We start from the raw sequence: 19,789 nt of genomic DNA on the forward strand, positions 1-19,789 counted from the left end.
GAAGAACCTAAGTGAATTTAATAAGCAAGGCCTTGTTTTGTTACCTCCACAACAGAAGTAATGTTTGATTGTTGGTTGGTTGGTTTGTCAGCAGGATTATATAAAAACTGCTTAATGGATTTTGATGTAACTTGGATGGAGGATGGATTTTGTCCTAGAATAGGCCCCATTAACTTTTGATGCAGATCTGGAAAAGGGGATGGATCCAGGAATTCTTTCTCCCTTTCTTTAACATTACAAGATGGAGCATTTCTCTATAATTTCACTATTTTCTCAGGGACTAATGAATGGATCTTGATGAAAAAAAAAAATCAGTCAAATCCAATGTTGGTAACTATGTTTCTAGTTTTTTGCAGACAAAGTGGACTGGTGGGCCTTGATGGAGGTATGCACTCTTCTGTGTGCCATTGTAGTTTTATATGAATTCACCTTTTCATTTCTTTCAAAATAATGAATCTTACTTTCAAAGAGCTGGAAGAACAGAGCAGCTAACATACTGCCATCCATATTTATCTAATAACATGATGTGGTGTATGTTGAATGAATGACAAAATATTTTTTTCCAGGAAATGTTTTAATAAATGATTTTGATACAAAGAAATATGATACCACAAACATGTCATTTTGAGATACAGAATATAAATAACAAAATAATTCAGCTGAATGAGAAACCAATGTGAATAACTATTTTATTGTTGAGGCAAAAAACAAGAAGTAGGCCTTCTCTGCAGTCCAGTGAAGGTCTTTTGGGTGTAATCACATTCATATCAAAAGCCCCTTGAGGTTTTGGTCCATAATGAGTGATTTAGGATGTGTGTTTGTACTCTGTTACATATTATTTTATAAAAGCTTTAATGTCTGTATTTAATATTAGTGTTGTAGTGTTTTTCCACAAATGTTGTATTGAATTATTTACCTCAAGGTTATTTCCTTAACTTGTATATGTGTTTTAATGAATGTTATGTAGGCCTACATTGGAACCTGCTTAAAGATAAAATATATTAGTTTATTTTCATGTAAACATTTTTTATAAAGAGTTTTATTTTTTCATATAAAGGGTTAAAGTGATTGAGATTTTACTGATTGAGATTTACACGCAAAAAAAAAATTGAAGAATGTTTGCCGTACACTTTTACAAAGTCTGCTGCATAAATATATTTGGTGCATTTTGTAGTTTATTGAGTGCAAAATTATCAAGTATAAAAGAAGAACTGGAGTATCTTCAAAAAGCATGATATGTAAAAAAAAAAGAAAAAAGAAAAGAAAAGAAAAGAAAAAAAAGCCATATTTCATTATTGTTTTACTGGAACAAGATGTGTGATGTTTTAATTCCAGAATCCTGAATGCACATGCAAATTCTCCCATCTCTTTGAAGCTGGACTCCTGGCACTTTTCCATCAATCTATCCGGGGCTATAAGTCCAGAGTTAGTGCTGGCCAGAGACCAGGCTCAGATGGCAAGATTTGCAAAGCATCTTCCCATCCAAAGGATAGCAGCCGTGCTCATTTGGTTCAGGAGAGAGCTGGATGGCACAGACCTGCAGAAAATATCAAAGACTACTTAACTCAGGCTGATTAATGTGTGTGTGTGTGTGTGTGTGTGTGTGTGTGTGTGTGTGTGTGTGTGTGTGTGTATGTATAATGAGTGTGTCTGTACAATTTGCTGTCAGAACACCGACCTCACATCTGTAGCAGTTCTCGTGGTAGGAGCGCCCCAGGCATTCAACGTTATAGCTGTCGGTACCATCTTCTTTTGGAATGATTAACTTGTCACAGGCGTTACACCTTGGAGCATACTTCCTTCACAGACAACATTTTAGAGGAAAGAAAACGTAAGAGGAAGCAAGATAACCTTTTAAATTACATTCCAGTGAGTTAAAGGTACTGTATAAAGGAAAATAAAATAATCAAAAATCTCTCTCTCCTTAAGTGAATGTGTGAAGGTTATTTTTGCTTGCCATCATTGTTCACTCTCATACCTGTAATAGTCCTGGAGGCAGTAAACCTCTCCGACCTCCCCCTGAGCAAAAGGTAGCTCTCCAATTTGCTGTTTACATGTTGCACAGGTGAAACAGGAAAGATGGTATGCTCGCTCCAGTGCCCGGATCACATGATCTTTAATTGCCTCCCCACATGCCCAGCATAGTTCAAGACTGGCCTAGAAAGAGACAGAAGTGTAAGATGAGTGGTAATACAAGCAAGATACCAACAATCTACCACAGTACATCATCTGTATAATAGCACAGTGTTTATATTTTTATCTTCCACCGAGGAGGTCATGCTTTCACCCAGGTTAGTTTGTTGGTTTGTGAGCATGATTACACAAAAACTACTGCATGGATTTCCACAAAACTCAGATGGAGGATGGGTCTCAGTCCAGAATAGACCTCATTGATGTTTTGGTACAGATCCAGATAAAGGGACGGATCCAGGATTTTTTTTTTCTCCCAGTCTTTTACATTGTGAGACAGGGCACTTGTCAACATTTTCATTAATTTCTCAGGGAATAATGCATGGGTCTTGATGAAAAAAATCAGGTGTTTTTAGGTGGCTGATATCTATGAGTTAAACATAATGTGCAACCGACACTGACACTAAAACCAGGTGTAAAATGTTTATGAATGAAAAAACTAAAGGAAACCACTCGCCACCTGAGAGGTAAATGTCAAACACAATAGCAGTGTTTTGAAAACAACATTCTACATGGCATGCAAAAAATTTGGTGTGGTCCTTTAAGATTTGCATACAAATTCCTGTAGTGGAAGCTGTTTTGACTTTACCTGGTAGCAGTCCTCACACAGGGGGATCCCTGCCTTATTGTAGTACTGTTTACCAGCCAGGGGAATGTGACAAGATCTACACTGGAAGCAACCTTCGTGGTACGTCCTGTTCAAGGCCTCTATCGCAGGCTCAGAGAGAGCCACAGGCTTCCGACAGAAGCCACACACGTCTGCATTGTACACAAAGCAGGTTATAATTATATGTGTGTTGTCAAAGTGGAACCGTTTAAAGCCTAAGTGGTAAAATGTGTAAATAGAGATCATGTTACCTTTACTCTCCCCGCTCGTGTCTTGGCCATTTTTATGGATCCCAGGAGACTGTTCGTCTTGTTTTAACCCACTAGATGGTGTGCTTGTTTCCACCTTGAATGTAAAGCACATTGTTAGAGTGAAACTGAACTCTGAAGTGAAATGTTTGATGGCAGCAGGAGAAAGGGAGCAGAGTGGTTATAAAGGCTTCAGGCTGAAACATAGGAGTCGTACAATAGAATTGGGGTACATTAATGTCAGGGCATTTCAGGTTTTGTTTTGTTTTGTTTTGTTGCCCCCAACTTGCTCTAAACATCTTGCCATACATTACAAACATCCTTCCACTGCTTTTAATTAAGGGACATTTAACACAGACACAGATTCTGATTATTCTTGCCCTTTCTCATAGGGAAAAAACAAACAACAAAACAACTAAATCACTTTTTTTTGCTTGAGCAGGATGGGCATTCGACTTAAAAATACAAGAAAAGTACACAATGTGTAACTTTTTAGACAAAGGTAGCTGGTTGGTGAGTGTCACACGAGGGTCTTCAAATACTGCTGGATGACAACCTGAGGATAAAACCAGAACACTTGCCTACCTTTCTCCTGAATCGCTGTAAAACATTCTCTGTTGTGTTAACACCACGAAGCCCTGAATCTGTAACATTTTCCACAACTGGATTGGAAGTGGGGAACTACTTCAAGCTGAAAAATAGCTTGGCAGAACAACAGCCAAGGTGCCTCTGAAGGAATTATATAAACGAGAGATTCAGGCTTTAAATCCCTTCACAAAATAATGAAAACACAAAAACAATAAATGTATAAAACACTGTGTAACTTTGTATAGGTACACACACTGTGGAATAAGATTGGTCCATGATCAAGAAAGGGAAGGACTGCATATTGTCAGACCACCTGTTGTAACACAGCCCACTTTCCTGAACCTGATGATGGGAACTAAAAGTCTGGAAAGTGATCTGCTCTTGAATGAAAAACATGTACAGTTCAAGTGTTATGCGTTTTGATCATTTATTCGTATCTGAAAGACAGACGTTTTTTTTTTCCTTCATAATGTGTTTTGCAGATGAGTCTTTACAACCACTGCACAACATAATACAGTTTCTGTAAAAGTTGTGGAAACTTGTAATCCTTCACTGTGGGAAAAAAAATGACTTGAGTGCTCCAAGAAAATTCTTTCAGGAAGTCGTGGATCAAGTGACAACGGAGGCATATACACAAAGATTAGGTTGATTCAAATATGCCTTTTTAGCGGCAGTGTTAAGAGAAGTGTGCATACCTCTCTGTTGTAAACTGGCTGCTGGCCTGGGGTCGGAGGGTGGGAGAGAGGCGTCTGGGCAGGAGGAGGTGGTGGAAGTGGTGGCTCTTCAGACAGCGATGGTCCCAGAGATGAGGGCAGTGCAGTAGCAGCAGCAGGAGGAGGAGGAGGGGCAGGAGGAGGAGGTAAGAGCTCTGTTTGGGCAAGAAAACACTTGTTTCAAGCCACTTCTTAGTAACTTTCAGTAACTTACTTTTTTTTTTTTTTTTAAGTTTCCAGAGGCACTGAAGTATCTTAAAATTCAGGTTGATAATATGAAACACAGAGTATAAATACAGTATAATTCCAGGTGCATACTAATGCATGAATATAGATACATATACAGATTTTAAAGGACACAACTGGAATGAATAATAATATACAAAACATTGAAATAAGGAGAGAATAGAAGCTCATAGGGTTATCGCTTTTGTTCCTCGTCAGTAGTCAAACTAAAGAGGAAACGTTTCTGCATGTTCCTAAAAAGGAAAGTCAAATGTAGCAGCTGTTCCTCACAGATAATACTATCCTTTCCAACAAGATAACATACTATACAATTATAGTAAATGCGAGAGGAGGGTTATTTATTTTTTCAAATTAAAAGACTCCCCCAGTGATTATGCATTTCACTTTGATAACATTGTTGTACTCACAATAGACAGTTTAAAAATATATCAACCCTGATGCAACAAAACTAGACATGTTGTCTGTCATGTTCCGTTCTTCTTCCCTGTCAATACGTGACGCCTACATTACCCACGATGCAACTCTAATACCAGCCATTCAGTCAGAGTTTTAGTTGTGGAATGCTAGCAGCAAAGATGGTCAAAGGTTTGGTAACATCATTGTAACTCCACACCTTGTAAGTCAAACGCGTAGTCTTCAGACTGTTGGCTGTATAAAACAGGGTGAGGCTTCTGACCCAACAGATGTTGCCTCAAGTAACATCACTTAAGTCAATTTATCAGACTTCACACAGCACCAAGTTGAGCCTCAAAATGCTTCAACCAACCCATTTCACTTATGTTGTTGTGTTCACCGGGATAGTTCCTTAAAAAATGTCATAAATCTTACAAAAGTCCACAGCCTCATAGCAGCCATTTTCCTCTGACAGCGCTGCTCAGTAGCAGCTCTATCAACACTGAGAACCTGACAAATTGTTACTCATTGACTACTACTACATTGATCAGCAACCAAAAAGAAGAAGGGGAGTGAAAACTTGGGCCATATTTAAAGGTAAAACAACATATATGATAACATATCATTTTTAGATATTAGATTGTCTACGTTTATGTGATTTGTAACATTGGAATGGAAACATCACCCCAACATCCGAGCTTCGCATCCAGAGGAAAATGACCGCCATGTGAATATGCTCTTTTAAGATCAGGATGCAGTAAAGATTAATTTGTTTTTAAGGAAGGACCTCAAATTAGCCGTAGCTGATGATACATGGTTTGGGTATATTATCATCTCACCAAGTGTTTAAAAATAGGATGATGTTGGCGATCAAACGGGCCCAGGTGGCATCATTCACATGTAGAGTTAAATTCAAAATATATTTCAGGTTATCTAAGCACTTTTTTGCCTTGAACATTGAACATTTTGTCATGAGTACCTGCAGCACCGCTGTCATCTCCTTGCAGCTGTCCTCTGCTTGGTCCAGGCTGGAATGGTTTTGGGCTCTGAGGGTCTGCAGCTTGGACCGGTGCCCCGGCGTGAAACCGACTTTTGCTGTAAGACTTTGCTGGTGAGGGGTCCTCCTTCTTATGTCTGAGGGAGGGGATGGTGTCACTTGGACTGACTCGTACAGCTGTGTGCTGCTTGTCTCTAGCCGGGGAAGTGTGGGCTTGAAGGGCGGGCTGCTGCTGCTGTGTCACAGTGGCTCGATGAGGAGTCGCCAGAGTGATGAAGCAAGAGGACACCATCCTTTTTGGTGGAGCTGCTGATGCCATGACTGTGTAAAACCCACATACAGCCTAAAAAAAAAAGGAGGGAACAATTACAACTGTCCAATCATCAGGAACATAGAAACACATCATAGACTTAACATTGCGTTTGATCTTTTTAAGGAGGAATGTAAAAACGAAAATAAAACATACTAACGATCACGTGACTTCTTATGCTTATCATCTCAGCAATGTTTAATTTAAGTGTATACGCCCTCTCAGTAAACTTTGTGGGAGCACTCACTCTCACTTGAGAGAGGTAAATTCACACACTTCACAGCTCTCATTATCCATAATGAATGGCTTTGGAGGCAGAGAGCACAAATCTGAATCATCTGTTCCCTTTAAACCCACTCAGTCTGGCTGCGAGCTGCCATTACATACCTGAGAGAAACTGTGGTTTTGAAGACAGCTCTGTCTTTTCTTCTGTTCTGTATCTCAAAAATGTCTGGTTTGTTTTCCCTCCTGTAGGCTGCCACTGAGAGAAGACTTTACTCCGGCAAAGAAGGCGACTATCAGCAGAAGGCCACTCCTTTTCCTTCAGCACCTCCCTCGTCCGCCGACCCCTCCTCCTTCTCTGGCTGAATGACAATACCACCTCCCTTCCCCGACCGTAAAAGGTGAACAGTTAATCTCGGGCAAAGTGCAGTAAAAAACATGACACATTCATCTACTATGAAAAATTGGCAAGCACGCACACACACTGGCCTGCATGCACGTAGACACACACACACACACAAACACACACAAAGAGAGGCATGCAATTGTTGAGCAATCTAACCAAAAGCTCACAGTCAGACATTTTTTTACATATGTAATGTAGAGAATCATGAAGTATCTCATAAGGTTTTTCGCCCTTAAATAGACAACGCAGAGTCAAACAGCCGCCTCCCACTTCTTTATCTTTTTGCATGCCAGCAGGATGTGACTGTACCTGCCTTTTCCCAACAGCTCTCTATCTCAAACTGTCCCTCTTTCTCTCTCCGGTGCAGCTCTGCCTTATTGTTCTGTCAGCTTTATTTTCCCTACCTCCCTCATTGAGTCTGCCTCCTTTTTTCTTCTCCCTCTTTCCTTCTTCTTCCCTTCCCCCCACTACATTATATCACTTTAGCCTTGACTCGCTATCAGTGTCCATGCTTCCATTTGGGCCTCCCCAGCGTCTGATACTATGTGGTGGGCTCCATCGGACTGTTGAGAGCGACTACAAAGGGGCAGCAGCATTACAGTGCCATGAATCAGGGCATTGTGCAAGAGGAGATATTGGTTTATTAGGAGGGGAAAGGAGGGGGGGCGCAACAGTGAGTGATGTCTGAGAGAGCTATGAAAAAGCTGCTTTGTTGTGTTTGCAGCTCTCCACCAGAGTGCGTCTGAGCAATATCAGGTCCGCTGATCAGCAAAAATATTGTGGTTAGGTTCCAGAGCCAAACCTTGTGAGGTCTACTCCCCTCCTCAACGAGGGAGGATGGAGCGAGAAGCCTGACTGTCGAATCAAACTTTCCTGATCGATGTGGGTCAGCGTGAAAGAAGAGCGAGGCAAGGAATGTGTGAGAGAGGGCAAACGGGAGACATAGATGGGGAGAGTGATGGGGGTCTCTGTTGTTCCAGCTCTGTGGAAAGGAATGCTGCAGTGATGTCACGGTTGCAGGAGGGAGCTTGCCTTCTGATGACACAATCTCCAGACCTCCACGCTCCGCCCCCCGACAGCCAAAATCCTCATTAAACTCTCTGAACTTCTTCACTGCTTCGGCAGCATGACCTCTCATTTTACTCACCAACATCACGGTGGAGGATTTTCTTTTTTTTTTTTTACTCCTCGGTTTGGGTGAGCAGGGCAACAATGGAAAAGAGAACGAAGGGAAGTGGAGGGAAAGTAACAGGAAGAAACAGGAAAAGCAGTGACAATTGCACGTTGACAAAAAAAAGTTGACTTCCTAACTGTAAACATCTGCAGGGGTGGGAAAACAACTTCCTGCAGAGAAACTCTACCCAAATGTTCCTTAAGTGTGAGTAAGATGTCTGGACTGCTTTGAGCAACAGTTAGAGGAACAGATTTTTAAAAATGTTGGGGGGAACAGAGGCCGAGATGTCTCAACGCTCAGGGCCCAGACACCCCAAACCGACATCACAGAACTAGTGGCTACGAAGGCTGACTGTTGCATGGCCTCATGTCACCTGTGACTCGGCCAATAAGTTGCACCTGAACACACCGCAAAGGCTACAGCCAACTAGTTTGAATGTCCTGCGTCTGCATCAAGAGAAAGTCATTCATATATTGAAACCAGTAGAAGACTCATGACCATTGTTATGATAAAGCAGCCTTTTATGTGTTCTGATGCTTTTAATCAAGTATATGTCTGATAAAAAACTGCAAATGGTACTCACGAAGAGGAAAAATGAGGAGCAACCATACAGAGTGTGCTAGAGACAACAGCGACCGGCTCAAGGGGGGATCTGTTTATTTTCTCCATTGCTCTTCTCATGCACTGACTTGTCAAGCTGAACAGCCGATCAGAGTGATTTTCTCCTCTTTCTCCAGTTTGTAAAGAAGCAAAAAAAAAAAAAGGAAAAAAAAATCAAAAATAAACAAAATCTCATGCCTCAGCTGAGACAACCCTGATGACATCACTATGACCTGGTCAGGGTTTTTCTTCTTAACTAGTCACCTCTGTCTACATAATTATATAACTTCTAATTATATGTCATATAAACCTTTTCACAGGCTGAGTGGTGACTCTCAAGACGAGTTATCCTCTTGTGTAAAACTGTAGCCGTGACCCTTTAATTAGCGACATGTGGTCACCTTCAGCGGACTGTGGACGGCCGTGTGTCATCCTCATCATTACCATCTTAAAATGTGCAACCTCCTGACCAGCTCCTTCGCCCTTCAAGTGCCATTTATAAAGCAAGTTGGTAGAATATCTGATCTACTGAAGCTAATGTAAAATTAATGTTTAAAAAGTTTGTGTTTAAAAAGGTGAGACACATTTCAGGTGATAAGATCGTTGTTTCATGCATTGGTTAACTTTCAGATTTTAGGCTATTTTGCTTTAATGACAAGTCTTCTTTCAGACTAGTGGAAAGAAAGTGTCCAAATACATTTTATGTGTTTACTTCAGTTCTGATTATTTTTTTGTAAATTCATGCAGAAAACACATGTTTCATCTTCTTTCTTTCTGTTTGAAACAAGAGTCAATGACACAATAATCCTTTGTAGTGTTGTATTGTTAACATCAAAACATGTTGTCTTTGGAGGTAGTCACTGGCATTAGAGGTAGATTTCATTCAGGTACATCGTCAACTGTCATCTGATGTTCTCCACGTGCCTTCCCTTGTTTTGTGCCTGGGCTCCGTTAAGCTCATATCATCTTCTTCTTCCTAAAAATGCAAAATGTCATTTTCACAGTACTTGTTACTCAAACGTAAAAAAAAAAAGAATACATAAATGGCCACATTGAAGAAGTGCTGGCTTGAATAACAAAAGCGAGATTCGCACAGACCTGTAACACAGCTTGCAGCAGATCCTGAGAGAGCAGCATACAGACGGCTTCACCCAGGAAAGTGATGAGGACGTGGACGACATCCGACCAGTCACCCACCGTCAGCATGAGCACCAGTATGGCTCCCAGTCTCAGCACGACAGTGTGTAACAGGGCCTCTGTACCAGTCTGCCGATTCTGGTCCTCTGTGCAAATTGACACAAAAACATTACACAGTGATACTGATAGTCTAAGTAAGTGCTGTATCGTAGGCAACTGGACATGTTTCAGTTTCTTGAAGAGTTTCACCGCTCATCCAAGAGGCTTCATCAGTTCTAACAGACTGGAGAGAAGTTGGCTAAACTCTGTGTGTTCTTACAGAGTTGTTAAGGACACATGTGGGTCATTGGTACAGTACATAAAATGTACCCCATCACTGGCTTTAAATGGTTATTTCTGAGGTCTCATTTCTTTCCTGTTTCAAGGCAACATCAGCATAGCATATTTAATTTAGTGGCTCTGTGGATGTCTGTGCTACATGATCTCGTGGAACATATGTTGTTTGTGATCTTTCATTTGTTCCCTTCTGTGACTCGACTGACTCGTTTCTCTTCTGTTATTTGTTACTGAGGATGGGTGAACAAACTCGTTTTTAAGGTGAGATGAGATAAGATAATCCTTTTCTAGTCATACAACAGGGAAATTTGCAATGTCACAGCAGCAAAGGGGATGGCAAAAATAGAGAGCATCAATAAAAACAGTAGTAATAAATAAGTCAAACATATATACAAATATAGGTTAAAAGAAAAGCAGCGGGAACAATATAAAGAATAGTTTTAACAAGAATTAAATTCAAGTTTCATTCCTCAAGTAGTTCATCTGACAATCACCTTGAATATAGAACACCAACATCGTGTAGCAGAGTGTCAGTGGAGTCCAAAACTTCAGAGCATCCTTCTGGGACAGGAAGTGCTCATAAACCGTAGCGGTTGAAGCCACAGTTGCTAAAGCAAAGGCCAAGACAACCGCTCTTTGCAGTGAGGTCAGTATGGTGTGTCCGGAGGTCAGGATGGTGATGCACTTCCCACAGTAACGCTCGGTGCTGTGTAGTGGGTAGAGTCTGGCCACATGGCTCCACAGACCTTGGCTGACGCTTGCCAGTGCCCAGCTGAGTGCGGCTGCCAGAAGCAAGCTGAGAGAGCTGTGTGGAGCCCCCTGATGGAGGAAGGCCAGAGTACACGTGAGGCCACAACCCAGGGAGAACTGGCACTGGATGAGGAGCAGGTCCAGGCCTCTGCCGTTGGCATCCTGAGGTCAGAAAAGTACATGACCGTGGATGAAAGTAGATCAGACTGGCAATGAAAAGGGGTTAAATAAATGTGTTACCAGCTGATCTGTTCGTGTGTATAAGGAACTCACTGTTCGCGCTGATGCCCAGGTAGAAACAGCTCGGAGACAAAATTCCAGCACTATGAGAGAGGAAACCCTGGAGCCCACCAGAGACAGGAGGACCGCCACAGACCAGAACTGGAGAGCTGATCTCCAGCTGCCTCTGAGAGGGTTAACTGGCGAGGATGACCGCTGTTTGCTCTCAGTTTCAGATTCAGAATCACTGTGGGAAAGAAAAATGCACAATAGATACGCTCCAAATACAAAACCCTGTATAGATATTAAATGTTTTCTCTCCTTTTTACAGAATAATCTTACCTGCACGTTTGAATGAAGTTGTTAACTCTCATCAAATTGCACAGCACTGATATTCCACATGCGCCCACAAGACCTTTAAAACATGAACATCACAACAGAAATTCTGAGGATTTGTGTTTTAGTTTATTGCCATTAGGAGAAAAAAAACAAAACAGCAAACTCACCTTGTAAATAACTGTCTATTGGATTTGAATCAAAAGTTGATGATTCAGAAGTTCCCAGGATCCAGGAGAAGGGGAGAAACATTTTTATGTCGCTATGATCTCTCACTCATGCTGCTCCGATCCTGATTAGAAACTACAAGTCAGTCAACGCTGAGTTCCTTGGAGCCAAAACTTCACGTTGTCTTTATTTGTTCCTGCTGATCAGGTCCGAGTGCGCTCCGTGCTGCGGCTCCAAAGGTCAAAAGTGATTTGACTGTTTTTGTCAGTTTAATCACTTCCTGATGAAAGAGGCTGAAAATCCTCTCAAAAACATGATTAGACTCAAAGAGCAATCAGACCCCTCTGAACTGGGTCAGAATCAAATCTCACTTTGTTTACAATGCAGCTCAGACACTGTGCATTTTCAAGATTAAAGCATGTACAATTCAAATGTAGTTTCTTTAACAAGTTTCATACAAAAATTTATTGTTATTATCATTATCATCATTACAACACACTGCTGTTCAAAGGCCTTAAATACCCGTAGGTTACATTTCTGTAAAGAAAAACTGTCAAATCAAATGGCATTCTTGGCTTCAGGTATGAGTAGTTCATGTGCCATTCCCATGAGATGTCTTTCTTTACGTATAACAAAGCAACTAAAGTTATGCATTCAAGTCTGAACAATTCCAAACATGATAGACAGAGCTTATTTTTCATTAACCCAGATCTGTTCTCCAGGTCATCGCAAGCCATATGAGTCTCCCTCCTCTCATTTCAGCTTTGTAAATTGATCATGTGAGGTATTAAAGTAAAACCTGATAGTTAATCACCGACTTCATTGCTCTGTAAAATCCTGAAATGTGATGTGTCCAGCCTCTGTCAAATAGTTACAAAATCCAGCACCTCAAAGTTCACCGGTGAACATCTTAAATGTTTGAGCCAATGGTCATTACCAATAAATATTCCAGCGAGTACCTTCCTCCTAAGGCCAAAACTTAACATTTCAACATATTGATTTTGGTACAGACTTAACCAGTCAAACATATTGTGCTTATTATGGAGCTTTAGACATGCTGGTCGGTGGATTTTATTACAGTTGACAGAGGTAAGCCAGCTTTTCCCCCCGTTTCCAGTCTTTAAGATAAGATAACCTAACCAGCTGCTGGCTGTAGCTTCATATGTACCGCATGTATCAATCTTCTCATCAAACTCCCTGCTTTAAAATGTTTCCCAGAGTGTTGAACTTCAGTTTTAAAGCAACAGTATGTAGAAAATGTGTAATATATATATATATATATATATATATATATATATATATATATATATATATATATATATATATATATATATATATGCAACGCTGTGATCCTACCCTCTCACTGAAATTACATAGTGCAGAAGCAAGTGATAGCTGTGACAGAGACACCATTCACCCTGTCACACGACACTGTACCATCAATATGATTTTGAAACTGTTATTCAAGGTCAAAAAAAGAAAAAAAAGTTACATAATGTTGCTTTAAACTCAGTGTTTTATCAACAGATGGACCGCTTATGTAGCTTAATGTAGTCCGGTCAGTCAAACTCAGGCGTTTGGAGTGCTTCAGCTCCGTCCCTGGCTCTGTTTGTCCTTCACTGTCTGTTGCCTCATCAGATCCCAGAACAGCATGCTGAGCACTGTGTGCGGGGCCAAACGCAGGAAGACAGGGCCCATGCCTTTGTACAACCCCAGCAGGCCCTCAGCTTGGCACACCTTCAGCATACAATCTGAAAATCCATGGTACAGGCGTCCCTGAAAGCCAGACAAGGAAAAACAACTTAATCTTTTCGTCCTGACTTGATCTCAGAGGAAGCCATTATTGAGTGCAAGAACAAATAAGATGGAAAGACATTACTGAAACTCACTCTACGAGATTCATCCACCGGCTGGTTGTAGAGACGTGTACTGATGACATCAAACGGTGTCATGGTGAACGCCACAGCCACTCCACTGATCATGGCTGCTATCAAGGCCGTGAGCCAGCTGTTTGGACTAAACAACTGGGGGGAAAGAAAGAAACCGATTAGTCATCAAGGTTTGACTTTTGGCTGATGCAGCTGTCTGGTTCCATGTGCAGTAAAAACGTCAGCCCTTTGTCACACCCACCTGTGACTGTGACACCCAGTTCTTGGCCGAGGTGAAGGTTGCCAGCTGAGCAGCTGATCCGACCATGACTCGAGGCACGGCCCCGTTCACTCCCCTCCAAAGGCCAGTTAAACCCTCTCTTCTATAGATGCTAACAAAGGCATCAGACATTCCCTGAAATGGTAGAACAACATAGTATTTCATTTATGTTTAGGAGCCTTTCTCTGATGTCAGTTTTCTGCTGATTACAGAGTTTTAATGTTGTGTGTATAAGCATGCATTTACAGATTAGGGATCACTGGGTGGCATTATCAGTGTTGTATTTCTGTCTTTTTATTTATCCACCACTACAAAAGTCTTCTTTGTAAATGCTGACCGCCTATATGGGTGACTGAATACGCCTAGTTGGCCTGACTTCAGCTCTTACATAACGCGTCATCAGTACAAAGTTCAGAACACAGTAAACATAGTACAATATCTATCAGTGGTGAAATGTAAATAAGTGCACTTACTCAAATATAAATACCTCAAAATTGTACAAAACCAATAAAAAGGTGAGTGACCACCAGTTTAATTGATATTCCCTGGTGTGCACACCTGATTTAGAAAAAAACAAAGCAAAGATATTTGTTTTTGTTATCGGCAGATTTTGCATATAAAATGTATGATCACCGTCTAACCTATGATGCTCTGTTGTGAATAAATTACCAAAAAGTCATAAGTAGAGAGTGTCGTCAATAATATATATTTTCTCTCCATAATGAGTGCTTTAACTCTGGATACTTTAAGCACATATTTCTGGTAACACTTACATGCATTTACTCTGAATTTTGAATGAAAGAGATTGTTTATGTTGTTGTAAGAGGGATGACTGAAAGGTTCATGGCCACAGGTGGAAGGCGATGAGAGTTACTCAGCTCTCGTTCCAAGCACAAGCAGTTCAACTCTTGCTCCCTCTCTAGATATAAAAGGCTCATTCTCATGTATAAAAAAACATGACAATTCTTAATATCAGGTGATTGTACAGTAATCAAATCATCACTTATGAATATGTTGTCTTCCATTTCTACCAATAGATCTTTCTAAATCCTTCACACCAGACCTTTAAGATGGTAACTTGACATTTTGACAGTGTTTGCGATGGTATCAAGGCTTCGTCTGCTTTCGACTTCGACAAAGAAGGGATGCGTGTGCTCTACAACCACATGTGTAAATGACTATGTTGAAAAGTAAATGTGTTTTCTGAAATTCCCGCAACCTTAAACTGCCATCAACATATCCATCATCTTCTGACGTTTACTCTGTGGCATTGCTGCTTTTACTTAAAGCGCCTGTTGGTGTGGTAGTTTATTTTTGCATAACATTACTGGTGCATTGGGTTACTACATCAAATACATCAAACACAACTACGTTTTTCAACTCATATGCACTTTTTTTTCCAACCTAATCGTAGAGAACATCAAGTCTCTCCTGAAGAGGAATTTACATATTATTATGTCTACTCTTGGCAGAAACAGACATACAATGCTTTTTTAAATAAACACATTCACTTGGCAAAATAGGAAAACTACTTCATCAATGGCTGATGTGTGAATACTTTGCATCCCAATTCCAAATATATATAAAATATAGTGCATTTGTGTGCACTTATTTTGTGCATCTCACCAGATGGTTGTGCTGGTGGCCTACTGCTATGGCTTCCACTGTTTGAGCCTGCAGATGTGTCTTCACCTGTGAAGAAAATATAACACACAAGGTTTTACTGGGTGTTCAGGCTGTATGAGATACTGTGCCAAAAAACAACAAAAGTAAGCACAGACAAAACCTGACTGGTCACTAAGTTGGATGATGCCTGCGTCAGACTAGGATGAGTTATGTAACCATTACAGGTAACAATCACCAGGTGTGCGGTTCATAACACACCTGTTTCCGGGTAACCTCAATTCCTCAGTGACTCATTTGGGTGAAACCTTACAATAAACAACTGTTGAAGTAAATATAGCACAAAACTAAGACGCCTCTCTACTGGATCTCATTCCGAGGGTCAATAAAAAAAAATAACCTTCACCTCTCCTCCTTCAACCACCGCCAGCAGCAGACAGCAATGAGCCACAAGATACTGTATATTTTTGGCAGCAGTGGGTAGGTGGAAGCACAGTGCAGGGTATATTTAGTGACCTAGATATTCATCAAATGATATTGTCTTTCCATGACGGAGCAGAAGGTTACATGGTTTAGAATGTATTGACGACAACACTGCTCCTGTCTCCTGGGACATGCAGAGGACGTTCACGAACCGGTGCCGTAAATCAATAAGAGTCATTTGAGACTGGTTTTCACGTCAGAACACTTGTTAAGAAAATAAACATTTATGAGTCTCGCCGGTGTTTATGGATGCACATTAGATCTGAATCTATCTGATGAAAGCTGAGCGGGAGCTGCGTGTTGACAGATGAGTAATGAAGAGATATGTTGCTCATCCATCTGGACAGGATACGCTTCAGTCAGCGTAAGATCATCACAATGTTTTATCTTGTGTTCTGTCAAACTATATGTGACCTGCAACTAACCTGACGACATACACACCTATGTGACATTATGTCTCCTTCAAAGCTCTCTGCTGGACAAAAATAGATTCAGGTTATTTCAGATGCCTCTAGAAACCGAGCTGGTGTGGTTTCATGTGTCTGTTTTTAATGACTTGCAATGTTGTTGTTCCAGTTGAACTATGATGGTCTATGATGGCAGGTTTGAGTTTGTTTTTTTTTTTCCTTCACCCAATTAAAACAATGCTGTTGTTTTCATTCATTCTCCATTGAAATTCACTTTAATAACTTCCCCTTATATGGCGCAGAAGAGGATTTTTACATTACAACATTAGTTTCAGTCCATAATGGTTTCTGAAATCTTCCATATTTATCCTCATTTTAGTGCCAAATTCCCTCTCTGTAGTCCTCTACACAAGCTCAGCAAGGGAACACGATATGGGGAAACATAATGGGGGAATTTCACACAAGGAACAAGGTACATTTATCTATTACTCTACAATAACATAATATTCTGAATGCATTACTTTTCCTATTCCTCCACTTTATTTATGTCTTAGTTGTGTGATTTTCTTTCTATACATTGTTTGAGCTTTGTTGGAGGAGGCCTGAGAATGAAGAGTTTCATTGGCACTGTGGCTTCACTGCATCTGTTGTGCACATGACAATAAAAGGACTTGATACTTTGAAAGATATCCACATTATTGGACTAACTCAGACTGCTGGGACCTCATATAAGCTTTGTCTAAACTTCTAAAGCAACACGATGTCACCTTAAAGCATTTCAGGAGAGACACAGCTGAATTGTCAGTTTCATCCCTCAGGTCGCTTCAGGTTGACATTGGACCCAAGCCACCAAACAGACGTGGCATTATCTGAAGACCTGGTGAATCTAACTGTTACCTTGCTCCAAAAAGTTACATATTGTTGCTTTAAAAAGTATTTAACACAGAAATGAGAACTGTGAATCTTGTCCCCCCATCCTTTGCATGAACATTTTGTCAGGAGAGGATCTTTTAAAGTATGGCAGGGAGAAAAGATTACAGCGGCTAAAACCCTTTTCAATGCGCATGTGATCCTTAACTTTGTTGCACAGGCTAACAAGCTGACATATGTGTCATATTGCTGCAGATTATTACTTCAGGGAAGGTGATCCAACTGGTTCAAATGGGTTGGTCAAACATACAACCTGTTCGCTTAAAAAAAAAACAGTGCTACGCTGAAACCTTTTGCATTATATATCTGAACAGAGGTACCCATATCGTATTTCCACATTAGCTCTGCTGTCTTCCTTTAGCTCACGACAATTGTTTGGGGGTTAATTAACTTAGGTTTAAATTAGGTTTCGTGTGTGTGAGGTTAAGCGTAACCTAATCATGTGATCATATGTGGTCCGTGGGGTGTCAGTTTCCTGTTAGTCTTAGATTTAGACCACAAACAGATATAACAGAGACCCCAAAAGTGACATTTGAGGGACATATCTTTAAATGTTCTCAAGAAAAGGGTGCATAACTGTCATATATTTCACATAGGTGTGTCATTTTTTCGACAAACATAAGACTAACTCGACACAACATAACTGTACCTCAAAATGGCTTTTAGTGTCGACCTGTCATGACAAGTTCTCCTCAGGAGCCACTCTAGGGGTCATATGAATATGTGAGAATCACCAGTGCGGGAAATTAAAAAAATGTTTATTTTTTAAACTTTTCTCAAATGTTTGCTCTTCTATTGCCAAATATTCCATAGTTTCACCTCTTCAGCCAACTCACAGACATTCAACCCTGTTTTGAGGGGTTGCAGGTGGAGACTGTGGTGTTTTCAGTGGTCATAAGAAAAAAGTAAACTTACCAGGTAGGCAGGAGAGGCAATGAAGGCACCCAGTGCCCCAGCCGCTGCCCCTGACAGCAGACTCCCCCCGTGGAACGAGGTGATACCCAGAGCTTCACAGTAGGAGTAGGACCCCAGCCTCACTCCATTCATCACACCTTGGTAGATCAGCCCGACTGAGAGCCCCTTCTGCAGGCCCCGGAGCCCGTCCGTGCGGCCCACCACACAGAGAGCCTGCAAGACTCCTCGGTAGTGTCTCTGGTAGGATCCCCTCGCGCGCAGCTCTCCCTGGAGCTGCAGGCGGGTCTTTACAACCTCCAGGGGATTGGTGAACACACAGGCGGCACAGCAGGCGAGAGCACCCAGGGCGAAGTCCAGAGGTGGCCAGACAGCTGGAGGAGGCGGCGAGGGGCCGAACACACCACGGGGTACGGCGGACACGGTGGATGCCATTCTGTGGGGAGGCTGGGCAGCAAACACAGACTGTTCTGGGGAGGCTTGCAGCAGCCGAGCACTGGTCATCCCTGAGAGGTGGATTTGAGTTTGTCCTGTGATGACTTGTCCCCCTTTGTTTTCAGTTTGTCAGGGAACAGGGAGATGTATTGTTCTCAGTACAGAACAGAGAAACAAAAGCTATCAGCTGGTGTGACAACTCATTTAGTATCTTCTTGGCATGTCTCCCTTTGGTGTCCTTTCATTAGCTTACTTGACAGTCAGGCTGTTCAACAGAGGCGCCATCTGCAACACAATGTAATCATATTGAATTGTGAGGTCCAAGTTCAGGCTGAGCTCTACATATCAGGACAGACAGTGCATGTGTGTCAAGAGAAAAGGCTGATAGGAGTCCTGCTGGAAGGAAAAACATTCACTCTTTAGCTCGTCACATGACAGATACCTTAAATACCTGTCAGACAACAAATTCTGCTGTATATATATCTCTCTAAACTTGCAGCGGTAAAATTCAACAACACTACAGCTGAAAATGCAAAAACAGAGAGGCACAAGCTTCCAAATCAAACATTTAAGGATGCAGGACCACCTCAAAATCACCTGACAAGTCAAGCACCAGTCCTCTTTAATTCATTCAAACCAGCCTACAGTTACACAAACCAGCTGAGCAGAAGTACCAGACGCAAACACACTCAGGTAGAAGACTCCTCTCTTCTGCCTCTGGGAAAGTTATCAGTGATATCTATTTAATCTGGTGACTTGATTCAGAAAACTCACAGTGTCCAGCGGTCCCGAGCAGCTCCATTCTTCCTCTCTCCCCCATCATTGTAAACATGTGTCCTCAGCACATTCATTGTCAGAGTCCCCGCCCACTCCCTGGAGTCGGAGCCAATGGAGTGTCAGTCCTGTCTGCCACATCCCCACATCCCTGAGTGCGCGCCAATCAGACGGCTCGGCTCTAAAACTGCCCCTGCACCAGTCCAATCAGAGCTCTCTGGGTAAAAGGTTATTGTTGGTCAAAGAGGAGGGGTGGAGTGTCGGAGGGAGAGGGGAGCGGGGATAGGTGTCCGAAACAAGGTTAATCTGCCAAAGATAGTCTGGATAATCTCAGAAACAAAACAAACAAACTTGTGCTCTGTTTCACTCCAGGACCACAAACCTGAACTATTCCTGTTTGATTTATCGTGATTGTTTTATAGACATTTTGAGCAAAA

The 19,789-nt window shown here is 41.5% G+C and overlaps 3 protein-coding genes across 3 annotated transcripts; all 3 read right to left on the bottom strand.

Annotated features, from left to right (window-relative positions):
* Positions 1 to 555: 555 nt before the first annotated feature.
* Positions 556 to 6,864, bottom strand: fblim1 (filamin binding LIM protein 1). Its single transcript, XM_037100513.1, has 8 exons — positions 6,680 to 6,864; positions 5,965 to 6,325; positions 4,329 to 4,501; positions 3,049 to 3,142; positions 2,780 to 2,949; positions 1,979 to 2,157; positions 1,679 to 1,799; positions 556 to 1,537 (listed from the first exon to the last, which is right to left on the bottom strand). Exons 2-8 carry the CDS (start codon positions 6,299 to 6,301, stop codon positions 1,427 to 1,429), a joined length of 1,185 nt encoding a protein of 394 aa, XP_036956408.1. The 5' UTR covers positions 6,302 to 6,325; positions 6,680 to 6,864; the 3' UTR covers positions 556 to 1,426.
* Positions 6,865 to 8,938: 2,074 nt separating this feature from the next.
* Positions 8,939 to 12,872, bottom strand: LOC119020829 (transmembrane protein 82-like). The gene is made up of 6 exons (XM_037100523.1): positions 11,643 to 12,872; positions 11,479 to 11,551; positions 11,191 to 11,383; positions 10,662 to 11,079; positions 9,793 to 9,977; positions 8,939 to 9,670 (listed from the first exon to the last, which is right to left on the bottom strand). The coding sequence occupies exons 1-6, from the start codon at positions 11,722 to 11,724 to the stop codon at positions 9,590 to 9,592; spliced, it is 1,032 nt and encodes a 343-aa protein (XP_036956418.1). The 5' UTR covers positions 11,725 to 12,872; the 3' UTR covers positions 8,939 to 9,589.
* A 266-nt stretch (positions 12,873 to 13,138) lies between these two features.
* On the bottom strand, positions 13,139 to 19,462 carry slc25a34 (solute carrier family 25 member 34). The gene is made up of 6 exons (XM_037100522.1): positions 19,353 to 19,462; positions 18,147 to 18,863; positions 15,415 to 15,480; positions 13,771 to 13,923; positions 13,530 to 13,664; positions 13,139 to 13,416 (listed from the first exon to the last, which is right to left on the bottom strand). The coding sequence occupies exons 2-6, from the start codon at positions 18,645 to 18,647 to the stop codon at positions 13,228 to 13,230; spliced, it is 1,044 nt and encodes a 347-aa protein (XP_036956417.1). The 5' UTR covers positions 18,648 to 18,863; positions 19,353 to 19,462; the 3' UTR covers positions 13,139 to 13,227.
* Positions 19,463 to 19,789: the final 327 nt, after the last annotated feature.

This window comes from Acanthopagrus latus, chromosome 6 (assembly GCF_904848185.1).
Source record: "Acanthopagrus latus isolate v.2019 chromosome 6, fAcaLat1.1, whole genome shotgun sequence".
NCBI classification, from domain to species: Eukaryota; Metazoa; Chordata; class Actinopteri; order Spariformes; family Sparidae; genus Acanthopagrus; species Acanthopagrus latus.